This window comes from Abrus precatorius, unplaced genomic scaffold, assembly GCF_003935025.1.
Source record: "Abrus precatorius isolate BTA unplaced genomic scaffold, Abrus_2018 Scaffold2, whole genome shotgun sequence".
NCBI lineage: Eukaryota > Viridiplantae > Streptophyta > Magnoliopsida > Fabales > Fabaceae > Abrus > Abrus precatorius.
Genome location: NW_020874362.1, coordinates 38664657 through 38679994, shown reverse-complemented (window position 1 = coordinate 38679994; position 15338 = coordinate 38664657). Strand labels below are relative to the sequence as shown.

The following is a 15338-nucleotide window of genomic DNA, read 5'->3' as shown; positions in this document are numbered from 1 at the left end:
ATTAATCCTTATAGTGTGCTGTTAAACACTTAAAATGTTTAGGTGTACTGTGGCTTTTAAAGTACTTATCTTTAACATGTTTTCATTGCATGCTTGGTCTGTCACCTTTTAAAATAGGTTCAAAATTATTCACTTAATTGTTTTTATTTTTTGTTTAAAAATAAACTTAGTTAAGTAAAAACTAAATAATCCAAAAGAAGAAAACACATTACTAATTACATCACACAAAACACATCTGTCGTTTGACTCGTTCGAAATATTAAACCAAGGCAGTAAAATAACATCTCTAATAATTTTACATAATTTATGTTTATAAACATACAATTCAGTAGTAATTATTTATTTATATTTTAAGTAAACATTAAAATCTAATAAAGTGATAAAATATTAATCAGTATTTAAATTATATAAAATTTTATCATCTTAATATATTTTATAAAAACTTTAAATTAAATGATAAAATTAATAAAATATATTTTTGATACAAAATTTTTTGAAAGTTTCGTTTTATTAAATTTCATATCTAGTGTCAGAATGTCACACACACAAAGATACACAATTTTCTTTAAAAGTTGTGAATACAAAATCTATATACCATATTATTTTAGTAAAAAATATAAAAATAATACATGTTTACAATTTGAACAAAGGTGAAGATCAAGTTATATGAGTAAGTATAATTAAAATTATTTTATTTAAAGACTCTATAAATATTTAATAACTATACTTATTTTTACATTCGACTCACAATCTTATATAACGACCTATTATATGTAGTTTTTAAAAGAAAAACATATCACAGTTGGTGTAAAAAAATGAAAAAGAAGTGACAATGAAACACTTTGATCTTCTATAATTTTAAAATTTGGGTGCATGATCGATGCATATGGGACACCAAAACTATAATTAATTGGCACATCCAGTGATAAGTAGAGAGATGAAGAGCCTTAAAGTGAAAGAAGTGACCCAATATGCTTCACTTTTCTTCATTATGTGAGACCTTTCAATGATGCTTAATAATGTATCAAGAGCACACATTATAGGCTACAATTTATAGCTGCATGTGGTTAATGTTTAAAAGAGTTTATAAAAATATATGTTTTTTTTATTAATTTTAATATATTTTTATCAAAATAATTAAACCCTTTATAGTTATTTTACAAAAAGTTACAATTATATTATAAATAAGTAATAAAAATATTATAAACAAACACTTAATTAAATTATTTATCGAAGAGGAGGTTTGATTTCTGTTTTAAAAACAGAAAATTATAGCCTACGCACTCAACTAACGCAACACCATGTAGAGATTATTAAGGCCATATTTAGTAAAATTAATTAAAATTTTACAGCTGATAACTATTAAATTGCTTGAAATCTTATAATTTTTATTTAATTAATTAAATTAGAGTTGCATGATAAAATTAATTATATAATTAGTTGAAATATGTTAGATAATTAAAAAAAATATGTTAAGATTTTGTATGGATATATTTTGTTTTAAAAATTAAGAGTAAAAATGAAAAAAAAATGTAATTGAAAGTTCTATTAACGAAAAATCACGTAGAGTGCACGACTTTTGCATAAGATATTTTTTTAAAAAAATTATAAGCTCTTTTAAAAATTATAGACTCTCTTTACTTAAATAATTTTATTAGCTTATTAAAAAGTAAACTATAAATTCTTAAATAAATTTTAAGTTTGATAGATTCTGCTATTATATTTAAAAATTAGATTTAATTCACTTTTAAAAGTTAATTTAAATAAAAAAAAGTCCCAGTATCATTAATATATTTTTAATAGTTATAGAACTTCTTCACAAATTGCAAAAATAATCCACCGGGAAATAATTTAAAGATACGTTGCGGTCTTAATGTTTTCAAATAATATTGCATATATCAATAAAATTGAGCATAATCAAACGGTAAATTTCTGAATCCTTTAAACTTATTAATTAGGGTTGAATTCCTAATTCTGTAAATTGTTTCATGATTTAAGTATGTTTTAGTTTATATATATTTTTTATATTTGATTTTAATTAAAAAATGGTTTAAATTCTTTTTTTTTAAGTTGAGTATTTTTTGTCCCTTTTATTGATGTAGTAAAAACGAAATTGACACATTACTACCTTTTAGTTAATCATGTTATTGCTAGAAATTAAAAGTAACGAATTTTAAAAAACTCAAATATTTTTTTGAAATTCTAAAATCAAAATATCATAATTAATACCTTAACTGATGTGAGGATATATATGGCTCCCATATACGTAAGTATTTTTTTTTTCAACTGTTTCTAAAATAAATATAATGCTATGTGTTCTAATTGTACACATTGTACTCTCAAGTAAGTAACAATAATATTTTTCAATTAAAAAATATTGATGCGTTGTGTTCGGTTTAATTAATTTGAAATATTATAAACTCAATTTATTAATTAAATAATAATTTAATAGCTTGCATTTTTTTCTAAATCCAAACAAACCTAAATACGTATGAGAATCAAACCACTTGGTTCTTTTATATGTATTTATTCATTTGACCTAATTGAAAAATTATCCCAACAAAAAAAATACTAATAAACAAATGAAAGAATTATATTATATATATAATGGTAAAATTATTATTATTTTGTTTTAATTACATATTGTTTCCAACATGAGACAATAACCATAAGTAATTAAGTTAATTATAACAATAGACTAATATATTTTTAGGAGCTGAAAATGGAGGAGTGCACTGTTCTCTTGTTTGCAAGTATATATATATAAACTGACCTTCGTCTTCGTCAGTATTTCTTAAGGATTATAATGCAAAAAAATGTAATGAAAAACGAATTCTGTGATTGTAAAGATGAGCTGAATCTAGGCTTTTGAGGTCATTAGCTTACTCAATAAAAAATTCTTGAACCTGCCGAGTGGGGCTCCAAATTTTTAATAACTTAGAACATATATACCAGCAATTGCATAATCAAGTAATCATTCTGAACTTTAACATATAAGGAACTTCTTGTCATCAATTTCTTTCTTGGCCTGACCCCAGTGTCTAAGAAAATGAAAGCTGAGAAGTTGGTCCCGCCAAAACAAATTAAAGGATGAAAATAATGTCATAGGAACGAAGATCTAGGCAGGGTTTGTAAAATGGTAATCATTATGTTAGTTGCAATACATTATAGCTAGCCACACTGAGAAATTAAACTGTTTATTTCTGTTTCAAAAGGCAGAAGACTTATCTTTTGTTACATCAGATGATGGTATGCTGAGTTATATGTGTCAGCTCCAAAGGGCACTAATAGATTCCCCTCCCATTTACAAAAAATTGATGTAACTGACATAATAAACTTTTTGTTGGTGGTGGTGGTGGGTGGTGCTGCTAGCTGAGTATGATGGCATTATGTAGATAAGTTAGGGCAAGAGTTGGGTCTCCATTTGAAACACACAACTCATAATGGTGGCCTCAAATAGCATTGCTAAGTCTAAATTATAATCTAATGCTTCTAGGAATCCAATGCTGCAACCGCAGCCCTGGGTCTCCAAATATATCTGGTAGCCAATGGACTTTTAACAAGTGGAGGCACATACAGTTATCCACAACACTTTAAAGTTTAAACTTGGAAAAAGGTGCAACATTACCATCAAAGCCAAGACAAAAGTTTAGGACACTAACGAAAGGGAAAAAAGAATAAATTTAAATAAAGTATAAGCTTCTTCACAATCAAGTCCAACTTTAGTGGTTGACTTAATCATGAGCACCACAACATTAAAATAAAATAAAATAAGAAAATAGGGTATGATCAATAAGCCACGCCTCCAAGTTAATATTGACTCACCCCCAAGATCCTATTCATTAGGAAAAAAACAAAAACTTACCTTTGAAGCATATCTTTAAATTAGAACATTTTGATCACTCTTGCTTCATTCAGTCGAGAATTATCATCAAAGAAAAGGCACATAAACATGGTGTTTCTGATTATATAGAAGGAACCTGCACAAGTGCAAAACGAAAACCCATTAGACTCATATATAAGAAGTTGCCCAGAGAGAAACCAAAAGGAGGCATGCATATATAGTATATAATAACTCAATTGAATAATCATGTCCGTGATCAGAAGAAGATATGAAAGAGAATTGAGCCCTCAAGGGGGTTTTTCAAAGACAAATTCACAGAGCCCGTTTGGCCTCCTGGCCACCTCCATTTGTTACCTTCTGAAGTGATTCTAAAACAACCCATTAATGGAGGTGGACAGAATGCCAAAATGGCTATGGAACAAGGCCTCTGAGAAACCCAAGAGGCTGTAGAGCAGAGAAAAATCATAAGGAAATGGAAACTCTAGCTGAAATTTGAAGAATAGATCATAGGTTGTGACTGGTTAAGCAACAAGGATGAAACAAAGTTTTCCATAATGAGTTTTGAAATAAGAGTGGCTTTTTGTAGAAAGAAGGTGCATAAGCGTGCATGGAGTTGTACGGTATATTTAAATATGTTGGGAGCTTCTGTTGTTTTTCAAAGACTTTCAATTGCTTGGGTTTGTCTCTAGAAGTTTGCATGAATATATCTGCTTGTGTGTTATACATTTATGACAAAAATATCAGCTCTCTTTTGCAATAATGACATATGTGTCCTTACAGTACAACTGCTTGCTATCTTGCACATGGTTGCACATATTGAGGCTTTCTTTGACCATGGTTCTTAAGTTGTTATGTGGTTGTATTGTGATTTCACTGTGCTTTTTGACTTGCTACAAAAGGAGGATGCAAAATGGGCTGGCCATGTCTCCCACTCAGTTTCTAATTATTTAATTTGTCAACTCACTGTTTGTTAGTTCAACCTTTGACATTTATTATACTGCAACTTCCTAAAAGACAACTATATTCATTGTTTACAACTATTGAATGGCTTGTTTGAATGATGTTTGGTCAGTTTGGAGCTTGAATGTCTAGACATAACAAGCAAGCCTTAACAATGGCGTTGGTGGTATACAATAACCACTGTGGACAGAACACGCACATTCTTAAAATATTACTCCTGTTGAATATCATTCAATGTTCCATACTTCGAAGGAGCGATAAGTATTTTATTGAATCTTTTCAAAATTTTCGAAGAATCATTTTCATCACATAATCATTGCACACTTTTGTGGTGTGTAAAACACCCTCATTTATATGAATCATATGCCTTTGCATATAATCCTTATTCATTAAAGGGAAAAACTATATTTTCACATACTATTTTTTAAAAATATGCATATCAAAATTTGTAAATATTAAATAAAATAATAATATAATTACATAATTTTTTATTTTTATATATTTAAAAATATATTTTGAATTAAATTCATTCTATAGTTGTTATACAGGAAAGAACTATTACAAACCAGGTAAATTAATTTCTATCTTCGCTCTCCTGAATTGTCATATATGCAACACAAAATTAAGAAGTTTAAATTCATTGCTTTTGGTTGGGATATATTCAACAGTAAAGTTAATAATAAATTTTTTACCTATCTTAAATAGAGCAGTTTAAATTTTTATCTCCTGAAAATATTTTTTTAGCTGCTGTTATATGTATCAAGCAATTTACAAGTGCAGCATTTTCTATTTTTGAATTAATTATATTCTTTTCATGTATTTAATTTAGATTATATGTGATTTAATCTCTACTTTTTAAAGTTATTTAAATTTTTCTATTTTTAAAATTAAGTTAAATTAGTTTTGTTGATTTTATTCTGTCTAAAACTCTTTAATTCTAATTTTTACTGAGTATTTTTATAAATTCAATCAATTGAGTTGTCTTTTTATTAAATCTCATCAATCAAATTATCTAATTTCACCCAAAAAAAAATCTCGAAAGTTCTGCTCTTTAAATTTGATTTTATATCTTATAAAATTCTTTAGTTTTTAATAAGTTTTTACTATTTTTTAAAACTTTTAAAATTATTTTATATCACAAACTCATTATAAATCTCTATCATAATGAAGTTAAAAAACAGGTCTTTGAGAAAATACAGCTAAAAAATGAATAAATGTTTAAATTGTTAACATCCTTGTACAAGGTAATACATAATTTTTTTTTATTGTTAGAAATAATTTATTGTATAAAGAATAAAGTTAATATTTAAACAAAATTTTCAACTTTTAAAGAAAAATCTCCCCTCCTTTGATGAGATTTTACTTTTGGTGAGTCCCATCCCCATTTTCTCCTTAGATGTAATACTTTTTTTATTTAGTTTGTTTATTAATGAGGAAGACCATAACAAATTATTGGTTCTCCAATTTAATTTACTTTCCTCTTTGGCTTATGCAGAGATTTTCAAAGCACTTATTCCTGAATCTGTATATAGCAATTCCTTTATTTTGTTGTGTATTGGTAATAAATTGTTATTTATTCATCCCTTTTTCATGTGATAAATTGGAAACCTTGTTCATGTTGGAGTAACCCTTACAGTAGAGAAGATTACGAGTGATTTTCTTCGATCAAGTGTGGCAGATAGATGATATGTGACTCGTGAGGTAGGAGGTGTGTTGTTAAAATTATATTGTAAGCATACAGAGGATGTTCATGTGCTAGCTTTACTCTCTTTGGCTTTGTTGTATGGAAATGTTTGAGTTAGGTAGTTTTAGCAATTATGTAGTAAGGTTAGAGAACACCTTTTTGGATCTTCTTTCATTTTGTGGCATCCCTGTTGCTTGAAACAACATTGACCGTTGTTCGTTCTTGCTAAAGGAATCAATATTATATGAAGATATGAACGTATGCTATATTGGAAGTGTTTCCCCCTGGTAGACAATAAAATGTGCTAAAAGATCTTTGTTGATGAGGTTGTCCGAACCTTTTTCCCATTAGAAAAGAAAAAGGATATCAGCTTGTAGGTGATATTTCGTTGTATTAAAGGCTGCATTTCTTTTGAATGCTGATTTCAAGAGAAAGGTATCGTATGTTTGCTACTATTGAGTATGCTACTTTCTATATGCAAAATAGCTTCACATATATCCATGAGTATGCAAATTGACCATTTTAGATGCTTTATTAAGTTTGAGTTTGAAGTTGTCCTGTTGATTTTCTGTTTCAAGTCTAACTGTTACTTGTTAGGCGGTTCCTCTTTCAATGTTTGTTAAAAGAAAAAAAGCTTAATCCTAAAACTTGGAATATGCTACATTAACATTAAAACATCATTAGTTATAACCTTTGTATTGGTAGGATACAAAAAGTAAAGGAAAAAATTTAATCCAAGAAGGCAGAATTTTTTTTACATGAAATGTGATTGTTTGAGGATATCCTCAAGTAACTATCTTTGTTTGTGTTTAGCTAAAAATCAATGAAACAAAATAAATGCAAAGAAAGATGAACTAGATGTTGATTTCAACATTGACATTATCTTCATTCTTCAACAAATACACAATTTGCTACGACATGATCCTTATATTGAACATGTATGCCAATGGGAGCATCAGGAACCACCAACTCCGAGGTATGGCCTTGTAAGCTTTTGATATATTACATACAATCTGCTTGTCATGATAGGAGCACGCTGTTTGGTTCCTGAATTCAACAAGAATATCAGAACGAAAAAGTGGTGAATTGTGAGGAATATGATGCACTCATTTATATTTCTATTTCTTGAACCATGTGTTTGTCAAGAACAAACCTACCTTGATCCACAGAATGCCACAACAAAGTCTGCTTTTGAACATGTTATTAAACTTGTACGGTCATCAAGTGCAAAACTATATGCTACAGGACACACTTGTTTAAAAATTTTGGAGTAGTTTGAAGGCAAACATGTAGCAGGGTTTCCATAAGTCCCTCGGCAGCAATACTCATCAGTATTGAAAGCACCACAAGCACTCTTGCAAGCAATAACTTTGTCATTTTCCTTTGCAACAAGCTCTGATGGGCAATTCTGCCTCAAATCACCATCACACCCAGCAGTGCTACAATTACCAGAACCATTAATAGCTTTTACAACAATAGGCAAGTTGAATCCATCTACAAGACTAACATCATAATAATCAGGTTCACCAAGACTAAAGTCAGCAATTGTTGCAGGTGGGATTCCAGGGCCTGTACAGTTTATGCTTGTGCCACAGCTACCTGTTTGGCACTTGCCATTGCCATTGTTGTCAAAGTTGCAGCCTGTTCTAGCCCATATCCTTCCACTCCAATCATCAGGAGCAGTATATACTGTTGATTGCCCTGGCTTCAATGTGAAGCCATCACCACTGTGATTATCACTACGTGTTATACCAGGCCATATTGTCTCCTTACAGTAATTTACTATAGTGAAAGACTTGCTGCTTCCACACAGTTCAGGTGCTGCCAACCGACATATCAAATTACCAAGCATAAAAGTAAATTCCCATCTAAGCAAGTCAATTTGTTCTTTGAAAATAAAAAGCTCCTAGCTTTAAGAAATTATCATTTGGTTTACTAGTTACCAAACTATAAGAGTTTAGTATGCATGGCAATGGTAGGGGATTACCAGTTACCAAACTATATTAGTGATGAATCGAGGAATACTATTAAGTTGAAATTTAAAGTTTTTAAATATAAGCCTAACTATATTTTTACTTATAATTTGACTTTAATCATCCAATTTTGTTTTTATGATTTTGGTCCTATAAATTTTTAAACTTTTAAAGATTATCTTTACATTGTGATGATGTGATATACATTCAATAATGTCCTGTTAGCTATTATTCTAAGGTGACAAAGGACGTAACATACATGTTCTGACATTAACAAGTGATAACCTAGATCAATTTTCAAACATTTTAAAATTTATGAGGATTAAAACTAATAAAAAAAAATTAAAGACTTAAATCAAATTTAATGGTATCTGCAATGATTAAAAATATATTTCATCTTTTAACATAATATTCATCCAAATAGGAATATCAAAGTTGGGAACAGAGGAAGCTACACACAGGATCAACCTCTCCTGGGCAGAAGAATCAAGAAAAATAAGCAGGCTTTAAATGCTCCATTTATTATATTAAGATTGACCACTAATGAAGCTTAAAGAATGAATTACCTGAGGCAATAACAATGAAGATGGAGGTGAGTTTGAGTAATGCAATGTATGGATTAGCCATTTGCTTATGCTCTCACTCACTCTGTCTCTTAATTATGTGACATTTGATGTAATGTGAAGTGTTGTGTTATTTATAAGGTTGAAGAGGACAGTGGAAGAATACGTGAGGAAGAGAGTTTGTGAAAACTAATATCATAAAAAAGCTTCCTTGCTTAATCAATCAAAGGATACCTTCCTCACCTTTGTCACTCTCACATCTAAGTATCATTTGTTCTACACCTTTACGTACTTTTCACTGATCTTACAACCCTTTCCTTTTAATTTTTATTCTGTTTTATTTTTCATCAGGTTTGAATGAATCAAATTTGCAATCATGCTATTTTTTCACTGAGATGTCAATGTCGTATTATTTGTTATAGATTCAAGAAAAGAGGGAAAAGGTTTTGTTTTAACTGATGTTCAGTCAAGATATTGTGCTCTCTTTCTCTCTCTTTTTTCATTTTCCCTTTTTTTTCTAAATTTACCAGAAAATGGCACCACTTGAGATGCAAAAGCACATTTAATATATACAGTTTGAATTATTGTTTACCATTTTCATTTGGCTTTTTCAAGTTTAAGTTATTGCTAAATATGTATTTATCTTCATTAATTTTTGCTGAGTATTTAATTATAAGTTATTATTTTAATTTTAAGAAGTTGGTGCAAACATGTCAAAAAACATTTGGTCATCAACTTAAGTCACAATAATCATAATTAATAATATTTCAAATTGAATATTTAAGAATACTTAGCTTTATTAATAAATATTTTTAAAAAAATTTGAATAATCCTTAAAATATAAAATCTTTTGTAAAAGACTAAAAGGTTTGCATCATACAGAAATAAAAACCTTACACAAAATTCAGTATGTATTTACAATGCATTTTCATTTAAGAATTTAACAAACCCGTGTAAACTATGAGTCAATAATGATTGTCTACATAAGCCATAACATCAATTAATAATAAATTTAAATTGAATTAATTTATCAAATATTTACATATTTTTTTTTATTAATAAACAATTTCTGGGATGAATATGCTTTAGTTCTTAAAATATATTAATAGAAATTATTTTGTAAAATATTATAAAATCAATTACATAATAATTTGATATTAATAAAATGAAATAACAAGTAATTTTTATTACAAAAAATTATTTGGGCTCAATAAAAATTAAATTTATTTGAAATATTCATTCAACATAATATAGATGAAAAAATCTATTAATATATTCTGTAAACAACTTAAGATTAGTGAAAAAAAACTACAAAATAAAAATATTTTAGTTAACATTTATATAGATAAGTTTTTCTTGATAAAACTATTTAATATAAAATTGTTATTTAATTTATTAATTTAACTAATATTTTTTATTAAATTTGACACATAATTCATTAATACCAATTTTTAATAAAAATAATAATATTATTAGTTTATCATTATCATACCCATATATTGCATGGATTAAAATACTAGTTATTAATATTGAAAAATTAAATTAAATCTCAACAGATTTAAATTAAGTGGAGTGAAAACTAAACTCTTTGTCCTATTTCTCAGTACAAGACTCAAATCGATAAATTTAGAAAAACAAAGCTTGTTACCACTGAAAATAAGTGTCGATAAGTAGTTAATTGAGCTTTGTTGTATCCTCTAAATAGTCTTTTTACAAATTTTAAAATAAGTATTAAATAATTTTATTATTATTATGCTAAAAATATAAGGTATATTAAATATTTTTTAATTTAGTAATTAAAAGAATTTATGGGAATAGAGGAGAATTATTCTAAGTAATTACTAATGAGCTTGATCATGACCTTTCTTTCGGTGACAATCAATCAATCAATCATGGAAGGCTTCCTAGAAAACCCTTCGAAGTTGGATGCGTTGGTGGATACATTCCCCGAAATTATATGTCTTTCCAAACCTCAACAGTCAAACAATGTGTTGACTATGGTGCTTCTGTTGCAATGAGTTGCTTCGTTATTCTGCTAGGAACCAATTTTGGTATGCGTATTCAACGAGTCAAATATATGTATGCATGTAACGTTCAATCAACGTCAAAATTCATTTACTTGTGGGCTACATGAAAGACTTGAAATAAACGGTACATAAACTAGACGAGTTGACTTGGAAGACTTGGAACGGAGAGAGATTCTACGAATGTGAGGGAGGAAGGAGGAATGTAACTTGCTAAAAAACAACAATTTAAAGAAAAATAATATGTTCACACCAATGAAATAGTGTTAATTAGGTGAATGGAAAAGAGAGATAAGAAGAAAAAGAAATGTGAAATATAATATGGTAGAAAATTAATGAGCATAAGCAACTCCTCTAAGATAGGTGTGTGCTCATTCAAGAATAATACGAAAAAGTGTTGGAAATGAGAACATTCATGACTAAGATGAGTGTGCATAACAGATCCCTTCAACATCTAGCGGAGTTTATTGCAATTTTTTACCTACTAATCCAAGGACATGTTCTATGCAATGGAAGGGTCATTGCCCAGTGCTTAAACAGTGAAGCAAAAGCTCTTCTTCATTTCAAGGAAGGCTTTAAAGTCCATTCAAATCGCTTATCCTCTTGGGAACCAGGAAAAGATTGTTGCCAGTGGAAAGGAGTTGGATGCAACACAACCACAGGTCATGTTATCTCACTTGATCTCCATTGTGCAAATTGCTTAGATAAACTAAAGGGTGGTTTAGATTTATCTTTGCTAGAATTGCCATATTTAAGTTCTTTGAACCTTAATGGCAATGATTTCATGCAATCTAAAGTACCTGCCTTTCTAGGTTCTATGAAAAATTTAAAATATCTTGATCTATCAAATGCCAACTTTAAGGGAACTCTCCCTGATAATCTTGGAAACCTCTCTCTACTGGAGTCACTTGATTTAAGCGGCAAGGATAACACCTTAAGAGTGGATGATCTAAAATGGCTTAAAGGATTTTCCTCCTTGAAAAGTCTTGATTTAAGTGATGTTGATCTTAGCAGTAGTGCATATGATTGGGTTTTTGACATTAGCATGCTGCCTTCTCTTGTAACATTGCGTTTATCAGGTTGCCGTCTTCACAACCTTGCTCCTTCATCTCTAGTGAATTTTGATTCTCTTATAACCCTTGATCTGTCTCTCAATGATTTCAATAATTCCATTCCTGTTTGGCTGTTTGAAAATTGTCATAACCTTCAACATCTTAATCTCAGAAACAATTATTTACAAGGCCCAATTCCAGATTCCATTGAGAGGCTAATGTCTCTTGTAGCACTTGATCTGTCAAAAAATGAACTCATTGGTTCAATACCATCATCATTGGGCCGAACACATGGCCCAAATAGAGCTAAAACAAATCCTCGTTTGAAAGAGTTGCGTCTTTCAAACAATCAACTGAAAGGGTCACTGGAAAGAAGTCTTAGCCAGCTTTCAGAATTGGTTGTGTTGGATTTATCTGAGAACAAGTTGGAGGGCAATATAAGTGATGCTCATCTAGCTAACTTCAAAAGCCTCAGGGTGTTGGACCTATCTTTCAACCGTGTAACTTTAAATGTGAGCAAAAACTGGGTCCCTCCTTGCCAACTTGAAACTATAGGTTTGGCGAATATTCATTTGGGCCCACAATTTCCAAAGTGGATTAAGACGCAGAAGAACTTGTCCCATATTGATATATCAAATGCCGGTATCTTTGATACTGTGCCAAATTGGTTTTGGGATTTGTCTCCTAACATTGAGTATATGAACCTCTCTTCCAATGGGCTGAGAGGATGCGGGCATGATTTTTCACAAAAGTTGAAACTTGCCACACTTGACTTGAGCAGCAACAACTTCTCATGTGCCCTTCCCCATTTGCCTCCAAATATGAAGGAGTTGAATGTGGCCAATAACTCATTTTACGGAAATATTTCACACATATGTGAGGTGTTGGCTGTGAATAACTCATTGGGTTTTCTTGACTTATCTTTAAATAATTTATCAGGAAACATCCCAAACTGTTGGAGATATGGAGAAAATATGATCATTCTTAACCTAGCAAACAACCATTTCACTGGCTCAATCCCGGATTCCCTGGGTAGCCTCACCAATCTGCACATGTTGAGCATCAATGAAAATGATCTTTCTGGAAATATCCCAGAATCGCTGAAAGATTGCCGAGTGCTGACTCTGTTAAATTTGGGGTCTAATCGATTTTGGGGGCCCATACCATCCTGGATTGGTGAAGAAATGAGAATACTTAAAATTCTCATCTTGACGGCGAACTCGTTTGTGGGAAACATCCCAACAACGTTATGCCAACTCAAGTCTTTATCGCTATTAGACCTTTCCCTCAATCGATTGACAGGAGCGCTTCCACGGTGTGTGTTTGCTGCAATGGCTACTGAAGAAAGTACAAATGAGATGTCCTATATGGAGTTTCAAACAATTAAGGGAAGCATTTCCATATACGAGTCTAAGATGAAACATAGACGATCGTTAAGGTTACTTGACTTTTCATCAAATCGTTTAACAGAAGGCATTCCTGTAGAATTCACAAAGCTGGTCGAATTGAGCGCATTAAATTTATCGAGTAATCAGCTGGTGGGTTCCATTCCTTCAAATATTTGTGAAATGAAACTTTTGGAGGTTCTCGATCTGTCACGGAATCAGCTATCGTGTGGCATTCCCACCGACATGGTTGATCTTGATTTCCTCGAAATTTTGAACTTATCACGCAACAATTTGTCCGGGAACATTCCAACTGGCCATCAATTTGACACATTTGACATGTCCTCCTACGAAGGCAATCCATACCTTTGTGGTGTTCCACTCCCAAAAGAATGCAGCAGAAACATTTCATATGAAGAGATGCGTTGCAGTGACAGGGACAGGGAAGGGAACAGAGAAAATGAAAAGAATTCAGACAAGAAAGTGAGGGTACAAATATCTCCATTCTACATAAGCATGGGAATAGGCTTTTTCATTTCATATTGCCTCTTCTGGTCATCTTTAGTACTCATTACATCTTGGAGGTATGCTTACTTCCGTTTCTTGACCCGAATCAACGACCGCGTCTATGTCACTGTAGCTGTTGCCTTCCGCACAAAATTTCACATCCAACACCAAATTTAAACTTTACTTTCTTTGTTCATTCAGCAAAGAATAATAAAACTGATTTGAATTGGTTTGGGTATATGGTGTCATTAATCCGATTAATCATAATTCATTTAGTTTTTAGATTTATCTTTTACCAACCCAAACCAATTTTAAGTAAATATATCAATATGATGTGTAAAGCTGTGACTTATAAATTTGAACAACCATAATCGATTTTGATATTTTCTCCCAAAACAAAAATATAAGATGACTTATAAAACGTAATGTGTAAGCAAGGTTTATTAATATTAATATATGATTGGATTTTTTTAAAACATATTAAAAAGGGAAGAGGTTATATTCATTTTGACATGCTTTAAAAGATGCTACTCTTAATAATTAATTAGGGACACCTTTAGTTTATACTAAAAACATATATAAGTATACATTATTTTTATATTTGCCTTTTTTTCAAATAGCTATTAAGCTCCTTTTTTATGGCATATTTGGACGGAGGTAAATAAAAAAGGATAAAAAAAGAAGAAGCTACTTTTATATATTGTAAACTCATTTTTTCATAATTACAAAAAAAAAATCATTTATTTATGTCTTTTCACTCTCTTTCTATCATTCAAATAAACAATTTTTTTTTCTTTCTATCTAATTACTACATCATTATTATTTATTTTCCTTTTTACTTATGAATTTAATTTTGATGTACTATAAGTCCTCAAAAAATTTTACATTATCAATCAATTAAAATATACAGTAAATTTTATTTTATATTAATTATAACAAATTTTGTTTATATAACAATTTACGATCATGAAAATAAGTGTTACACTGTCAATGAATTTTAATTTTATTCATATTTTTTATTTTTATTCTATTCATCAAGTGTATTTTAAATGTGGATTCATTAAAATATTATAAATTATAACTTTCACAAATGTGTGTTAAAATGAACTCTTCTATGTTTAAAACTCAAAATAAACTTCAATTAAATTTAGTTAGATTAGATGGACTTACTTAAGGAGACAAGCACTAAAATCAATTTTGAGATTATTTAAAAAAATAAACTCGTTGTTACTTAAATTTATAAAGTTTGATAAGTAATTACTAATTAACTTAATCATGAACTTCAAAGATTAATAAAAAATACTAAGTAATTTTTTTTAAAAAAACGGTAATCCCTCAACTTATTC

General features: G+C 29.7%; 2 protein-coding genes across 2 annotated transcripts; one reads left to right on the top strand and one right to left on the bottom strand.

The window, feature by feature from the left end:
* Positions 1-7399: 7399 nt before the first annotated feature.
* Positions 7400-9088, bottom strand: LOC113860018 (pathogenesis-related protein 5-like). The gene is made up of 3 exons (XM_027492649.1): positions 9028-9088; positions 7646-8309; positions 7400-7535 (listed from the first exon to the last, which is right to left on the bottom strand). The coding sequence occupies exons 1-3, from the start codon at positions 9086-9088 to the stop codon at positions 7400-7402; spliced, it is 861 nt and encodes a 286-aa protein (XP_027348450.1).
* A 2253-nt stretch (positions 9089-11341) lies between these two features.
* Positions 11342-14266, top strand: LOC113860190 (receptor-like protein EIX1). The gene has a single exon (XM_027492866.1). It carries the CDS (start codon positions 11452-11454, stop codon positions 14167-14169), a length of 2718 nt encoding a protein of 905 aa, XP_027348667.1. The 5' UTR covers positions 11342-11451; the 3' UTR covers positions 14170-14266.
* Positions 14267-15338: the final 1072 nt, after the last annotated feature.

Coding starts and splice junctions, on each gene's coding strand:
- LOC113860018 (XM_027492649.1), bottom strand. CDS start 9,088: ATGGCTAATCCATACATTGCATTACTCAAACTCACCTCCATCTTCATT. Junction 8,310..9,027: donor CTTCATTGTTATTGCCTCAG/GTAATTCATTCT, acceptor GTCGGTTGGCAG/CACCTGAACTGTGTGGAAGC. Junction 7,536..7,645: donor GTGGCATTCTGTGGATCAAG/GTAGGTTTGTTC, acceptor TGTTGAATTCAG/GAACCAAACAGCGTGCTCCT.
- LOC113860190 (XM_027492866.1), top strand. CDS start 11,452: ATGAGAACATTCATGACTAAGATGAGTGTGCATAACAGATCCCTTCAA.